General features: G+C 44.9%; 1 protein-coding gene across 2 annotated transcripts in view; it reads right to left on the reverse strand.

Moving 5' to 3' along the window:
* The window catches only part of mrvi1 (murine retrovirus integration site 1 homolog), a 103,306-nt gene that overhangs the window by 66,422 nt on the left and 22,024 nt on the right, over positions 1-14,860 (reverse strand). Inside the window, exons 2-5 of one of the 2 annotated variants that reach the window (XM_048607007.1) lie at positions 9,838-9,964; positions 7,579-7,738; positions 5,648-5,732; positions 4,488-4,685 (exon numbers count right to left, since the gene is read on the reverse strand). In XM_048607007.1, coding sequence (XP_048462964.1) covers positions 4,488-4,547 — 60 coding nt within the window. In that variant the 5' untranslated portion in view covers positions 4,548-4,685; positions 5,648-5,732; positions 7,579-7,738; positions 9,838-9,964. Of the gene's footprint in view, positions 1-4,487; positions 4,686-5,647; positions 5,733-7,578; positions 7,739-9,837; positions 9,965-14,860 lie in introns of those variants that run through there. The other variant, XM_048607008.1, reaches the window with a different exon arrangement.

Consider the following 14,860-nt stretch of genomic DNA (forward strand, 5'->3'; position numbering starts at 1 on the left):
GTGGAGAGGGAAAGATGTCTTTGGTGGTGGGGTCGGATTGCAGATGGCGGAAGTGTCGGAGGATGATGCGTTGGATCCGGAGGTTGGTGGGGTGGTACGTGAGGACGAGGGGGATTCTTTTTTGGTTTTTATTGCGTGGACGGGGTGTGAGGGATGAGGTGCGGGAGATGTGGGAGACACGGTTGAGGGCGTTCTCGACCACCGAGGGGGGGAAGTTACGGTCCTTGAAAAACGAGGACAACTGAGATGTACGGGAGTGGAATGCCTCATCCTGGGAGCAGATGCGGCGGAGGCGAAGGAATTGGGAATAGGGGATAGCATTTTTGCAGGAAGGTGGGTGGGAGGAGGAGTATTCTAGGTAGCTGTGGGAGTCGGTGGGCCTGAAATGGATATCGGTTTCTAGGTGGTTGCCCGATATGGAGACAGAGAGGTCCAGGAAGGGGAGAGAGGTGTTAGAGATGGTCCAGGTAAACTTAAGGTTGGGGTGGAAGGTGTTAGTGAAGTGTATGAACTGTTCGAGCTCCTCGTGGGAGCACGAGGCGGCGCCGATACAGTCATCAATGTAACGGAGGAAGAGGTGGGGTTTAGGGCCGGTGTAGGTACGGAAGAGGGATTGTTCCACGTAACCTACAAAGAGGCAGGTGTAGCTTGGGCCCATGCGGGTACCCATGGCTACCCCCTTTGTCTGTAGGAAGTGGGAGGAATTGAAAGAGAAGTTGTTGAGTGTGAGGACGAGTTCGGCTAAGCGGATGAGGGTATTAGTGGAGAGGGACTGGTCAGGCCTGCGGGACAGGAAGAAGCGGAGGGCCTTAAGGCCATCTGCATGGGAAATGCAGGTGTAGAGGGACTGGATGTCCATGGTAAAGATGAGGTGTTGGGGACCAGGAAATTGGAAGTTCTGGAGGAGGTGGAGGGCGTGGGTGGTGTCACGGACATAGGTAGGGAGTTCCTGGACCAAGGGGGAGAAAATGGAGTCTAGATAGTTGGAGATCAGTTCGGTGGGGCAGGAGCAGGCGGAGACAATGGGTCGACCAGGGCATTCAGGTTTGTGGATTTTGGGAAGGAGATAGAAGCGGGCAGTGCGAGGTTGGGGAACGATGAGGTTGGAGGCCGTGGGTGGGAGGTCACCTGAGGTGATGAGGTTGTGGATGGTTTGGGAGATGATGGTTTGGTGCTCAGCGGTGGGGCCATGATCAAGGGGGCGGTAGGAGGAGGTGTCGGAGAGTTGGCGTCTGGCCTCGGCGATGTAGAGGTCAGTGCGCCATACTACAACTGCGCCTCTCTTGTCCGCGGGTTTTATGGTGAGGTTGGGATTGGAGCGGAGGGAGCGGAGGGCTGCACGTTCTGCGGGGGAGAGGTTGGAGTGGGTGAGAGGGGTGGAGAGGTTGAGGCGATTGATGTCTCGACGGCAGTTGGAGATGAAGAGGTCGAGGGAGGGTAGGAGGCCTTGGGGTGGTGTCCAGGAGGAGGGGGTGTGTTGGAAGCGGGAGAAGGGGTCAGTAGAGGGAGGGTTAGGTTCATGGTGAAAGAAGTAAGCGTGGAGGCGGAGGCGGCGGAAAAACTGCTCTATGTCCAAGCGTGAGCGGTATTCGTTGATCTGTGGGTGGAGGGGGACAAAGGTGAGCCCTTTACTGAGGACTGACCGTTCGTCCTCAGTAAGGGGTAGGTCTGGAGGGATGGTGAAGACTCGGCAGGGCTGGGTGCTGCTGTCTCCTCTGGAGCTGCTGGCTGTGGAGGCTGTGGGCGGAGTTGCGTCAGCGTCGGCTGTGGGCGGAGTTGCGTCGGCGTCGGCTGTGGGCGGAGTTGTGTCGGTGTCGTCGGTGGGCGGAGTTGCGTCGGCGGTGGGCGGAGTTGCGCCGGCGGTGGGTGGAGTTGCGTCCGCATCGGTGATGGGCGGACCGGCGTCGGAGGTAGGAGGAGCGGGGTAGGCGGCGGCAGTAGCGGTGAGGGTGGTCGCGACTTAAGTGTCGGTGGCAACGGCAGCGATGGTGTTTGCTGTCCCGGAAGTGGGGAACCCGGCGGTGGCGGATGTGACGTCATCTGTGGGTTCTCCGATAGTGGCCTCATGGCCAATGGCGGCGGACGCATCGTGGGGAAGGTCCTGGGTACGGCTGGGGATTTGGGGGGTGGAGGAAGCCCGTTTTGGGTGGTAGGCACCAGTAAGTTTACTGTACTTAACGGTTTTTAGTGTCCAATAAAGCTGAGTAGAATTGTGAGTTCAGGTTGTGGATCCTACGAAGAATAAAAAACAGGAGAGGTCCTTTCTCTTTGTCACCACTGCAGATGTCAGATCGGTCTTCCTGAGAGTAAACCCGAGGAAAGCGACTGGCCCAGACTGAGTCCCCGGCCATGCACTTAAGATCCTGTGCAGACCAGCTGGCGGAGGTATTCACTGACATCTTCAACCTCTCCATGCTACAATATTAAGTCCCCATCTGACTCAAGAAACCCACCATCATCCCAGTACCAAAGAAAACATATGCAACAGGCCTCAACAACTACCACCCAGTGGCTCTGACCTCCATAATCATGAGTGCTTCAAGAGGCTGATCATGGCCCAGAACAACTGTAACCTCCCAGCCTGCCTCGATCCCCTGCAATATGCCTACTGACAAAACAGGTCCACAGAAGACGCCATTTCCCTAGCTCTGCACTCATCCCTGGAACAAGGCGATAACAGGGAGACCTACATTAGGATCCTACTCATCGACTACAGCTCCACCATTACAATCCTGACCAGACTAATCTCAAAACTCCAAGACCTAGGTCTCAGCTCCACCCTCTACAACTGCATCCTCAGTTTCTTAACCCACAGACCACAATCTGTGAAGATATACAACTGCACCTCCTCCACGATAATCCTCAACGCCGGCACCACACAAAGATGCGTACTCAGCCCCCTCCTGTACTCCCTGTACACCCACAACTGTGTAGCCAAATTCCATAAGAACGCCATCTACAAGTTGCTGATGACACCACTGTGATAGGCCGGATATCAAACAACGATGAGTCAAAATACAGGAAGGAGATAGAGGTCTTGGTGACATGGTGCAATAATGACAATCTCTCTCTCAATGTCAGCAAAACAAAAGAACTGATCATTGACTTCAGGAAGAAAGGAGGAGGACAGGCTCCCATCTACATCAACGGAGCTGAGGTGGACAGGGTCGAGAGCGTCATGTTTTTAGGAGTGACGATAACCAACAATCTGTCCTGGACCTCCCATGTAGATGTGACGGTTAAGAAGGCACAACAACATCTCTTCTGCCTCAGGTGGCTTCGAAAATTCAGCATGTCCATAAGGACCCTCACTAACTTTTACAGATGCACCACAGAATGCATTCTATCGAGGTACATAATGGCCTGGTACAGCAGCAGCTCTGCCAAGGACCGAACAAAACTACAGAAAGTTGTGTGCACAGCCCAGACCATCGCGGAAGCCAACATCCCATCCGTTGACTTCATTTACACCTCTCATTGCCGCAGAAAGGTTGCCAACATCATCAAAGACCCCCTGCCACCCCACACTGGTAATGCTCCCTTCCAACCTCTTCTGTCAGGTAGAAGATACAGAAGCTTGAACACACACCCCATCAGATTCACTGCTGAATGGACCTCTCTAACTACAAATAATGTTAATCTTGCTTCGTGCACCTCCTGTGCAGCCATAACCTTGACTGTCTCACTCTGTCTAAGCACTCTATGATCTGTATGCTCTTGCTTGCTGCGACCTGCCTGCACTGCTCGCAAAACAAAACTTTTCACTGTACTTAGGTACATGACTACTCATTGGTAGCACTCTGACCTCTCAATCAAAAGGTCTTGGTTTTTGGCCCACTCCAAGGACTTGGGTGTATAATTCAAACCAGGGAAGTATTGCAGGAAAGCAGCACAGTCGGAACTGCCAACTTTTACATGAGCCAAGACCTTGTCTGCCCTCTTGGTGTTGTAAAAGATTCTACGGACACTATTGCAAAGAGGATTAATGGAATTACTCATTATGTCTAGGGTAATTCTTTAAGCAATATCATTAAAGCAGATTATCTGGTCATGTGTTGTTATTGCTCATAGTCCTCACTTGAACAAATTGGCTGGCATTTTTTCTACTTTATAACATTGACCACATTTCAAAAGTATTACATGTCTCTGCCCTTCAATTATCTTGGGTCTGATGTACTGCCACTTCCTACCCATTTTGACATGTTTGTGGCCTAGCCGTTAAACTCCTGGACAGATCACTCTCCTACTCAGGATTAAAATCACCCCACCTCCCCCTTTATCTCTCTCTCTCTGCATTTATGTTTATGACTTCAGCCCGTTTCCTATCTAGATAGTTAGCCAGAGATAAGAGGAACTGCAGATAGTTAGCCAGCTGTCTTTTGTGATGTATTCAAACTAGGAAGAAACACTGCAACTGTCTGAGAAGATAATAATGAGTTTGGCTATTAAAAAAAACATGTGTGATTCTGCAGTAAGTTGTTGCTTACACTGGATGAAGAACTCTCCTGATCCTCGCTGCCTTCTTCCTCCTCAGGCAGGGTGGGCATGGTGGGAGCTACAATGCAATGTGGACTGCGAGTCAGAGAACTAAGGGAAGGACAAGATGGGTCAGCCCCTGGCAAAACAAATTGGCTCAGCAATGTTCGAAGGGAGTAGCATGGGGTGTAATCTTCGCCTTCTGATACCTGTTTGCATATAAAAGGGAAGGCCAGTCAAACTCACGTTAAAAGATGTGTTGTTTGAACATTCAGACACCAGAGAGGCTGAAGACATATTTCAGACTTCAAGTTCCAATTAAAATTATCCCTAAGGGAAAACAATCCATCAGCCAAAGAACAAGATACCCAATCCAAAAGAGAGCAGCAAAGGTGCTGACTGTTACATGGCTATGCCCAATGTTCATTGCTTGTGTATTCTTCATCACCAGCCCAATTGAATTCAAGATTCTAGGCAAATACTTGGAAATCAATGGATTACATTTAGAGCTCACTACATTCAGACCAATTAGAAGCTCTGCAGCATTGCTTTACCAGCCTTATTTTCCATGTAATAAATTATCTGCAATTACAAGTAGAAACGAGATAATTGGCAAAAGAACTAGAGTGAAAGTGAACAGAACAATTTCTATGGAGTGAGGGATTACAATCTGGAATGTGCTGCCTCTAAGGGCAGTGGAAGGAGATTCAATAGTAACTTCAAACAGGAATTGGATAAATGCTTGAAAACAAAAGCAGGGCTGAGTGGGAAGAGCAGAGACACAGACAATTGGGTCACTTTTTCAAAGACCTGGCACTTACACAATGAGCTGGAGGGGTTCATTCAGTGCTGTACGAATCTGCAATTCTAACGATTCTTCAACATATGTGTCATTGAAGTATTTGGATATGTTTGGGTTATTAGTGTAATAGGCATTAAAGAGGATCAGTGGGTGATGATCAAGCTAAAGTATGTTGTCAGATAAAGATCAGTGAATTAAATAAGCTGCTCCCATCCCTGTGGAATTCAAAGTGCAGCCTCCAGGAACTTATGGTCACAGGGGCCATATTCCAAACATGGATGAAGTATTTGAAAGATTCTGAATTTAGATCAAGTTGCCCTGGTAATCATCCGTACATTTGAGGAAGCGATGGGGAAACTTTAGACTTACTGCGGGTGCTGCAGACTGTGCTTCAGATTCTGGGCTTAATCTTTGCTCCTCAACGACTTCCTGGGAAGCTCTGTCTGAGCTGTTCCTTAAATTACAAAAAACAAAACAAAGATAAATGTTGATAGCTACTCCTACAAGCTTCAAACAGCAAAATAATTTATTCTTTTTGTAAATACCAGCCTCTTTTGTTAAGCTCTAGTCCAAGCAGTGCAGTATCCAACTGTGACACAGCGAGTAGCACCTTTGCCTATGACTCACAAAGCCATTGGTACAATCATATTTCAGGGATTTGAGCACGAAATTCAAGCTGATGGTTTCAGTGCAACTAATGGAGGGAGAACTGCACTGTAGTTGGACAGTACTGCAATATTGGCAGGGCAATATACTGAGAGACTGCCTCAGTGTCAGAGGTGCAGATGGATCACTGGAGGGATAGCCCTGAGTGAACACTACACTTTCAGACACATAGTACTAAGGAAGTGCTGCACTGTCAGAGTGGCAGCATTGAGGGTTAATACGGAGGGAGCACAGCACTATTGGAGAATCAGTTCTGAATGGGTGTTGCACCATCAAAGAGTTATTACTTAGGAAGTACCGTTGCTGCACTGAAGGATTGCGACATTGCGCTGTAGTTTTCATTGAATCGTTAAATCCCTACAGTGCGGAAAGAGGCCATTCGGCTCATCAAGCCTGCACTGGTCCTCTGAAGAGCATCCCACCTAGACCGACTCCATCCCCATAACCCTGCATTTACCATGGCCAATCCACCTAACCTGCATCTCTTTGGTCTGTGGGAGGAAACTGGAGCACCTAGAGGAAACTCACGCAGGCGTGGGGAGAATGTGCAAACTCCACAGAGGTTGGAATTGAACCTGGCTCGCTGGCATTGGGAGGCAGCAGAGTTAACCACTGTGCCACTATGCTTTGGACAGTCTATACTTAGGGAAGACAGTACTGAGAAAGCAGCAGTAATGACAGAGTGTTAAACTTTCAGAAGCCAGTCCTGAGGGAGAGTTGCACTGTTGAACAGACAACACTGAAGGAGTGTTGCCTCGCAGATGGAGAGTCCTCGCACATGGTAGTGCTGAAGAATCATTGCTGAGAAAATGTTACAATGTCAGAGAGGAAGTATAAAGGAATTTCTGCACTGTCAGAGTGGGAGCACTGAAGAGGATTAGTACTGAAGTAGTGCTGCTCTGTTGGATGGTCAGTATTGGGGAGATTGTAATTTCAGATGGCCAATACTGAGGAAGTACTGTACAATCAGATGGATAGCACTGATAGAGTGTTACAATTTTGAGGGTTGGTACTGAGGGAGTGCTGCCATCCAATGCTGCACTGTTATGGGTCTGCACTAAATTCTGCATCAGAGGAGCAAGGGTCCCAAGGGACCTGACCGGAAACTGGGACCTGACCGGAAACATCAACTTTCCTGCTCCTCCAATGCTGCCTGGCCTGCTGTGCTCCTCCAGCTCCACTCTGTGTTATCTCTATTTATAGCAGAGAGGATGTGTTGCATTGCCTAAGAGTCAGCAGAGAGGGAGTACTGCAGTGTCAAAGTGTCAAGACTGAGGGGCTCAGGGTCAGGGTCGATTAGCTTAGTTGGCTGGAGGGCTGGTTTGAAATTTGGATTGATGTCAATTCCCCCACCAGCTGAGGTTCCTATGAGAGACGCTACTTCTCAACCTCTCCCCATGCCTGAGGCCTGGTGACACTCAGATGAAACCACCACCAGTAACGAAAGAGAAGCCCTATTGTCTGGTAAGACTGTGGCAACTTTACATTTACTAATCAGCTGCTGCACTGTTGAAGAGTCAGTACTGAGGAAGTACAGTCACTTCAACGCATGATATAAGCATTAGTGTCACCATGGTATTCCAACCAATGAAATATTTCATTGCCTGGCAATTAAAATATAATTTGAGTTTTACCTGCTGTTGGTTTTCTGTGTCTGTCTGTCTTCAGTTAGCAGCTCCTTTGATGATGAATGTTTCTCTCCTTCTAACTGACTTTGACCAAATGATAATTGTCTTAAACCCTGTAACTTTCGAAATGATTGACAACTCGATGAATGTTCTAGATTAAGGGCATCTGTGACGTTAAAACACAACAAAAATAAATTCTGACTGGATGGTAAGTCTATTGGTTGTCAAGGTGTTGAGTCAGCAATCATAAAGAAACTAATATACTCTTTCTGGATCTTGTTATCTCCCAAATGACACCTTAGATTCAATTTGTGCTCTGATTACTGTTATCTGCAAAACCACTGGAGTAATAAGGATGAGCTAAACCATTCAGTTATTTAACTATTACATTCCACCTTGTCTCTGAATCAGGAGGTTTTAAGTGCAAGATCCACGTCAGAAACATGGGTTAGGATTTTATGCAAAGCATTGCCCAGTGCTTCAGCTGAAATGTTAGCGATGAATCTGACTCTGCTTGGCCAGGTCACCTGTACCTACTTTATAACTCTTAGGTCACTAGGTGGTTATGAGGCAGGATATCTGGCTTCAGTTCTGAAGAAGGGTCATTAGACCCGAAACATTAAGTTTGCTTTCTCTCCACAGATGTTACCAGACTTGCTGAGTTTCAGCAGCAATTTCTGTTTTTGTATCTGGCTTGAGGTTGCACTGTCAGAGGACAGCAAAGAAGGGAGTGCTGCACTGTCAGAGGGACTGTAATGAGGGAGCACTGCAATGTTACAGGATGAGACCAATGCAATGAAAAGATACTGCAAAAGCAACGGGTCCTGACAACATTCCGGTAAAGGTACTGAAGACTTGTGCTCCAGAACTTGCTGCAACCCAAGCTGTTCCAATACAGCTACAACACTGGCATTTACCCAACAATGTGGATAATTGCCCAGGCATGTCCTGTACACAAAAAGCAGGACAAATCCAACCTGCCAAATTATTGCCCCATCAGTTGACTTTTGATCAACAGTACAGTGATGAAAATGTTATCAACAGTGCTATCAAGCAGCACCTGCTCAGCAATAACAGCTCACTGACACCCAGTTTGAGTTCCACTAGGGCCACTCAGCTCCTGACCTCATTGCAGCCTTGGTTCAAACATGGACAAAAATGCTGAATTCCAGAGGTGAGGTGAGAATGACAGTCCTTGACATCAAAGGTCACATTCAACCAAGTGCAGCATCAAGGAGCCCTGGCAGAACTGGAATTAATGGGTATCAGGGGTAAACTGTCTGCTGGTTGGAGTCATAGGTGGCTTGAGGTGGGACATCCAGGCTCATGTGGGACAATGTCCTTCCTCCAAGTGTTGCCAGCCAAGCAAAAGGCCAGCACCTCCCTACTATTGGTAAAGTCACTGCAAACAGTGGACCTCTATAGAACTGCAGCAGTTTAGTGAAGGGGGTCTAGCTTGGGTTTGGGGTGGCAGTGGGTGCCTCTTTTGGGCACGTGGTGTCTCTATAGGAGACGCTCCCTCCCTCAGGCAGTAAAAAAAGGCAGCTACACAAAACAATACTGACACCTGCCAGGAGCACAGAGAGAACACGGCACTGTGGGATGGGCCATATTGGGGGAGCATTGCACTGTTAGAGGTATAATCTCACTGAACCATTTAAATTTCTGAAAGGAATACTGTGAGGCTCTTTCATCTGGCTAGAGAGTTGAGAACTAGTATTTGTATTTACCCAATATGGGGTTGGCCATTTTGAACTGAAGTGGAAAATTGCTTCACTTAGAAGGTAATGAATCACTGGAATTCAGGGACCAATGGATGCTCAGCTGTTGGGCCTATCCACAACAGAGATCTATGGATATTTGGACACTGAAGAATCAAGCAATTCAGGAATTGGGTGGGAAAATTGAATCCAGGTCAAAGATTAAACTTGATATCAATGAATGACAGATGAGGCTCAATGGTTTGAACAGGCAATTTCAGGAACATATTTTCCTAGTCTTTTGGGTGAATTGTTCAACTGAGGCCAAGTCTACATTCCCAGGTTGAAGTAAAAACCAAAGAAAAGCAGGGGAGTTTGCCTTGGTATCCTGGTTAATATCTAGCCCTCAATCTTTAGCACTGAAACATATTATTTTGTCATTTATATCATTGCTGTTTATAGGAAGATGCTATATATTTCCTACATTACAACAATGCCTACATTTCAGAAGCACTCCACTGGCTGTGCAAAAGTGGTATTAGAAATGCAATTAATTTCCTCATACCTAAGACAGATGTGTGCAGTTCCCAGCCTCCATGATATGAATACAGTCCACTGTAGATACTGAAGGACTGTGGCTCTAAATGGGCAAGGATCTCCTGAGATATAAGCCACACATCTGTTTCCTGTTTCTGTATTGAGAGAATTGATTTTAAGTTTGATATAAAACAAAAGTTAATTCATTACTTTCAAACAAACGATAACTTAAAACAGAGGGATTGTTGTTTTAGGGAATGTGTACATCTTATTCTGCAAAATTTACAAGACTGTGCTCTACTACTTTGTAATTTTGTGAAGGTGTTGTTTTGTGTAAGGAACTAGTCACATTCTTAAATGTACACTATTTGCCTTAGTCCTGGAGTGCTAAACACAGGAATTTCAGAATTGCTAGGTACATAAAAACATCCACGGTCTGTCTGCTCCACCTTCTACCATCTTTGTAATCATACAATAATGAAGCTACTGACTAATTACAGTGGTCAGTCTCTATCAATGAGTCTATAGCAGGCTCAGACAACAGGTAAAGAAAATCACCAGTAGTGGAAAGCTGCGTGAACCATAGGTTCCACCTCTTCTGTTTTTCTTAAGTCATGCTATACTCACCACATGTCATGCCGCAAGTTACAAATACAGTCATATTCCAGGACATTGAATGTGAAAGAAATCTCTTTAATTTGCATTGGAAGGAATCAACACCTTCTGTTTCTATCATTTTTCTCAGTATCCTGTTCTAGAAAATAAACCCTCAATGACAAACACTTTTCCCACAGATTTGTTTTAAATTTAACACTCTTCAAGCACAGGCCTTGCCCTCTGGCTTTACTATTCTGGATTGTCATGCTCTGCATTATCTCCAGTTCCGTTAGAGTCCTAAAAACAGCAATAGTATCATTTTGCAATATTCTCTCAATGAGAACTTGTCCAAATAACACAGGCACTTCGCATAATCCAATCCCTCCAACTCCTTAATCATTCTGGTCTCTCTCTTCTGTATCAATAGTTGCAGTCCTTGAACTTGGGTGACTATTGTGCACACATTACTTTAAGTCAATTTATGTCCATTAATAATGAGGCATTTGAATTACATCACCACTTTGGCTCAATACTAACCTGTTAACACTTCCCAACATTTGCTCTGCTTTACTCATTGGGACAGCATTTCATTCAGAAGCTTTTTCATTTTCTGCACACACTACTTTCTTTCCATTTGTTGTGTTGTTCACGCTCTGACTTACAGAATCATCTCTCTGGCTGTTTACTTCCCGGTTTTGCCTTTCATGGTCTGTGGCTTTAGTCAGTCAGCTCGCTATGTTCACCACTTACTTTCATGACTGTCCTCTGCCAGATGTGATCACAGTATATTTTCTGTTAAACATATGTTTTACCTTGGTCGGATTGTAATTGGAGTGCTGTGTACAATCCTACTCTCCATACATACCTGCTCTCATCCAGGTGTGGTGTGTCATTGCCAGTTGTGGTTGATTTCCACCTCCCTTAATTAGACCACATAAACACCATCACAGGAAAAAGATAGAGACTTGCATTTGGTCAACACCTTTCACACTGTCAGTGTCGCTCAAAGCTCCTTGGAACCAATGAAGTATTTTTGTCAAGTAGTCGCAGTTGAACTAAGGGAAACACAATATTCAAATTGTGCTAGAAAGCTCCAGCAAAGAGCAAGATTATTATTGCCAGATCACGTGTCTTTCAGGTGTAGCATAAGCATCATTGTGGGAATGTTTTAATAGCGACAATTGAACGGATGTAACTCAAACATCAAGTTACATTCTACCATGACCTTAAGAAGGGAGGAATGCAAGAACTATGTCACAGAGCTGTAGTCAGTATTCTGAATATTTTAATTTAAGTAGATTTTACAGCACCTACTGAGAAAATAATTACTAAGGTAAAAACAGAGATTCAGCAGAGTCAGAGTAAGCAGTCTATCTAAACAGAGCAGCCTTAAGAATGCAGGACAAATATCCAGTGCCCTGTGAGGGCATAATAATACAACCAGGGAACTATGAAAGAAGCACAATCCATGGTGACTGCAATATTAGCACAAATATGTTTAGGAAATGGGGGATTTTCCTATTCTTCTTCATAATACAGTGCCAATGTATCTTTGACTTCCACCTGAGAAGGCAGGTAGGAGGTTATGGTTTAATATCTCACTCAAAAGGCAGTACCTCTGACATTGCAGAGCTTCCTCAGTACTGCAGAGGGAATGTCACGCTAGATTTATGTGTTTAATTTTCTGGAGTGTGACACACTCCATAGTGTGAGTTCAACAAAATCAATAGACTCAAAGGAGAATATGTTAATACTGAGCCAGGGCTTCCTATTCTACAACCTCTGAAGTCTCTGTACACATCCATTTTGTCTTCTTGCTGATTTTTATTGCTCCTGTATTGGCACCTTCACTTTCAGCTGCCTAAGCTCTGGAATCCTCTCCCCAAACCTCTCCTCCAATCCACCACTTTCTCCTCCTCAGAGACCACCTTTAAAGTCTACCTCTTCGACCAACCTTTTAGTCACCTGTCTTAATATTGCTTGATGACATTCAGTGACAAATTTTGCTTGGTAACACTCCTTTGATACGCATTGGGAAAGTTTACTATTTATAAGTGCCTATATAAATGCAAATTTCATCGATCCAATGCCATAACATGACTATTGAGGAAACTCCAACAGTTGAGATGTTAGCCGTTGGAAGATATTTTCTAGTGGTTAAATATCAGGAAATGTCTGTGAAAAAGGTAATAATAATACTGTATGAAGTAAACAGATATTTTAAGGTTGCAAGATTTGGACAATGTCCAGGCTTGGGCTGATAATTGGCAAGTAATCTTTACACCATACAAGTAGCAGGCAATGGCCTTCTCCAATGAGAGTTTAATTGCGTCCCTTGACACTTAATGGCGTTACCGTCACTGAATCTCCCACCATCAACATCTTGTGTGATACCATTAACCAGAATCTTAACTGGGGTTACATGATCAGGTCAAAGGTTATGATTTCTGAGGCTGAATCATTTCTCCTCTAACTCCCAAAAAGCGCATCCACAAAGTCAGGAGTGTGATGAAATACTTGCCACCTGCCTGGATGTGTGCAGCATTAACTCAAGAAATTTGAGATCATCAAGGACAAGAAGACCACGTGTTTGATACTCCATTTAGCAGCCTAAACATTCACTCACTTCACCCATCAATACACAGCAGCAGTAGTGTATACTATAAATTGCATTGAAGCAATGCACGAAGATTTCTTCAATAGCAGTTTCCAACTTGTGGCCTCTACCACCCATAGAGGCAAGGACAGCAAATGCATATCAGCACCACTAATTGCAAGTTCTTCCTAATCTGGTATTAATATATTGGTTGGGGATCATCCTGGTGGAACTAAATTGCTGTTCTTTGACTGTTGCTGGGTCAAATGATGGCGATCGCCCTCTAATAGTACAATGAACACCCGTACATCGCATGGACTGCAGTGGTTCAACAAGGTAGCTCACCACCACCTTTGCAAGAGTGATCAGGGATGGGTATTAATAGCTGGCCTTGCCAGTGACATCAACATCCCATGAATGCATAAAGAAAAAAATTCACTAGCTTCATCACAGATCACAAACCATTCATTAATTTCAATGCCCATCGGGAAGGCAATGGCCTAGTGGTATTATCACTGGACTGTTAATCCAGAGACCCAGATAACATGCTGGGGACCTGGGTTTGAATTCCGCCATGGCAGATGGTGCAATTTGAATTCAATAAATATCTGGAATTAAGAATCTAATGATAACCATGAATCCATTGTTGATTGTCGGAAAAACCCATCTGGTTCACTAATGTCCTTCAGGGAAGGAAATCTGCCATCCTCACCTGGTCTGGCCTACACATGACTCCAGACCCACAGCAATGTGGTTAGCTCTTAAATGCCCTCTGGGCAATTAGGGATGGGCAATAAATGCTGCCCAGCCAGTGATGCCCTCATCCCATGAATGAATAAAAAGAAATTTAATCCTTTAGACGTAAGGCAGAGCTCATTCGAGATTTGGATTTATGTTCATGGGTTGAGAGTCAAAACCTTAGTGTGCTGATGTTTTGGAATTATATTTTGAATTGTGTGAAAACCAACTACTTAGTTCTACAGCGCTCTTGCCTCAAAGAATCTTAAGATTAAATCTCACTCCACAGGTTTAAACCTATAATCTGCAGCACTAATCTAATGAAATACTAAGGAAGATGTTGTCTTTGAAATGAGATGTTACACAGAAGTCCCACTTTTCCATTCAGTTAGATATACAACATCCCAGACATCATTTCAAAGAAGAGCAGGAGAGCTCTCCCCAGTAGCTGTGCTAAATATTTATCACCCAATCAAATCATAGATATCAGATTAACTGGTCATTTGTGACAGAAATGTTTGTAGAAACTGCTCTACCTAGTGGCAATTTCCACTGACATGAAGGAGGTAAGAATGGTACACACCAGTTTATTGGAAAATCCAGCCCTGTTTCCTACATTACAATGTCGTTTATATTTCAAAAACTGGCTGTCAAGTGCCTTAGAACTTCCTGAATCCAGGAGAGGTGCTAAATAAACGTAAGTGTTTCTTTCTTAATCTTACAGTCACAAAATAGAACATCAGTGAAAGCACTCTTTCATTTATGGTGACCAAGGACACATCCTCGCCAGGGTAAAACATTCCATCAATGTGATTAGTGTACTGATGATCACAAGTTGTGGCAAACTGTTTAGCAGAAAAGCAAAAATGTCACTTGGACATTCAGTTTCATAAAGTGCACCAAAAATATATTTACAGGATAAAAATTAATATTAAGACTGGGTCTTCAAAAAGCATTACATTGGGTCTAGAAGATTAAAATTAGTGCTAAGTGGCACAGCAATGATGCCAAGGTCCATTCAGTTTCCTAGTTGATCATGGAGGATTCATACAAAGGGTAGAGGAAATCTGGAACTTCACACCCAAAACCCAGGGACACATGATAAATTTAAAACTGAGTT

Source organism: Rhincodon typus, chromosome 17 (genome assembly GCF_021869965.1).
Source record: "Rhincodon typus isolate 14 chromosome 17, sRhiTyp1.1, whole genome shotgun sequence".
NCBI lineage: Eukaryota > Metazoa > Chordata > Chondrichthyes > Orectolobiformes > Rhincodontidae > Rhincodon > Rhincodon typus.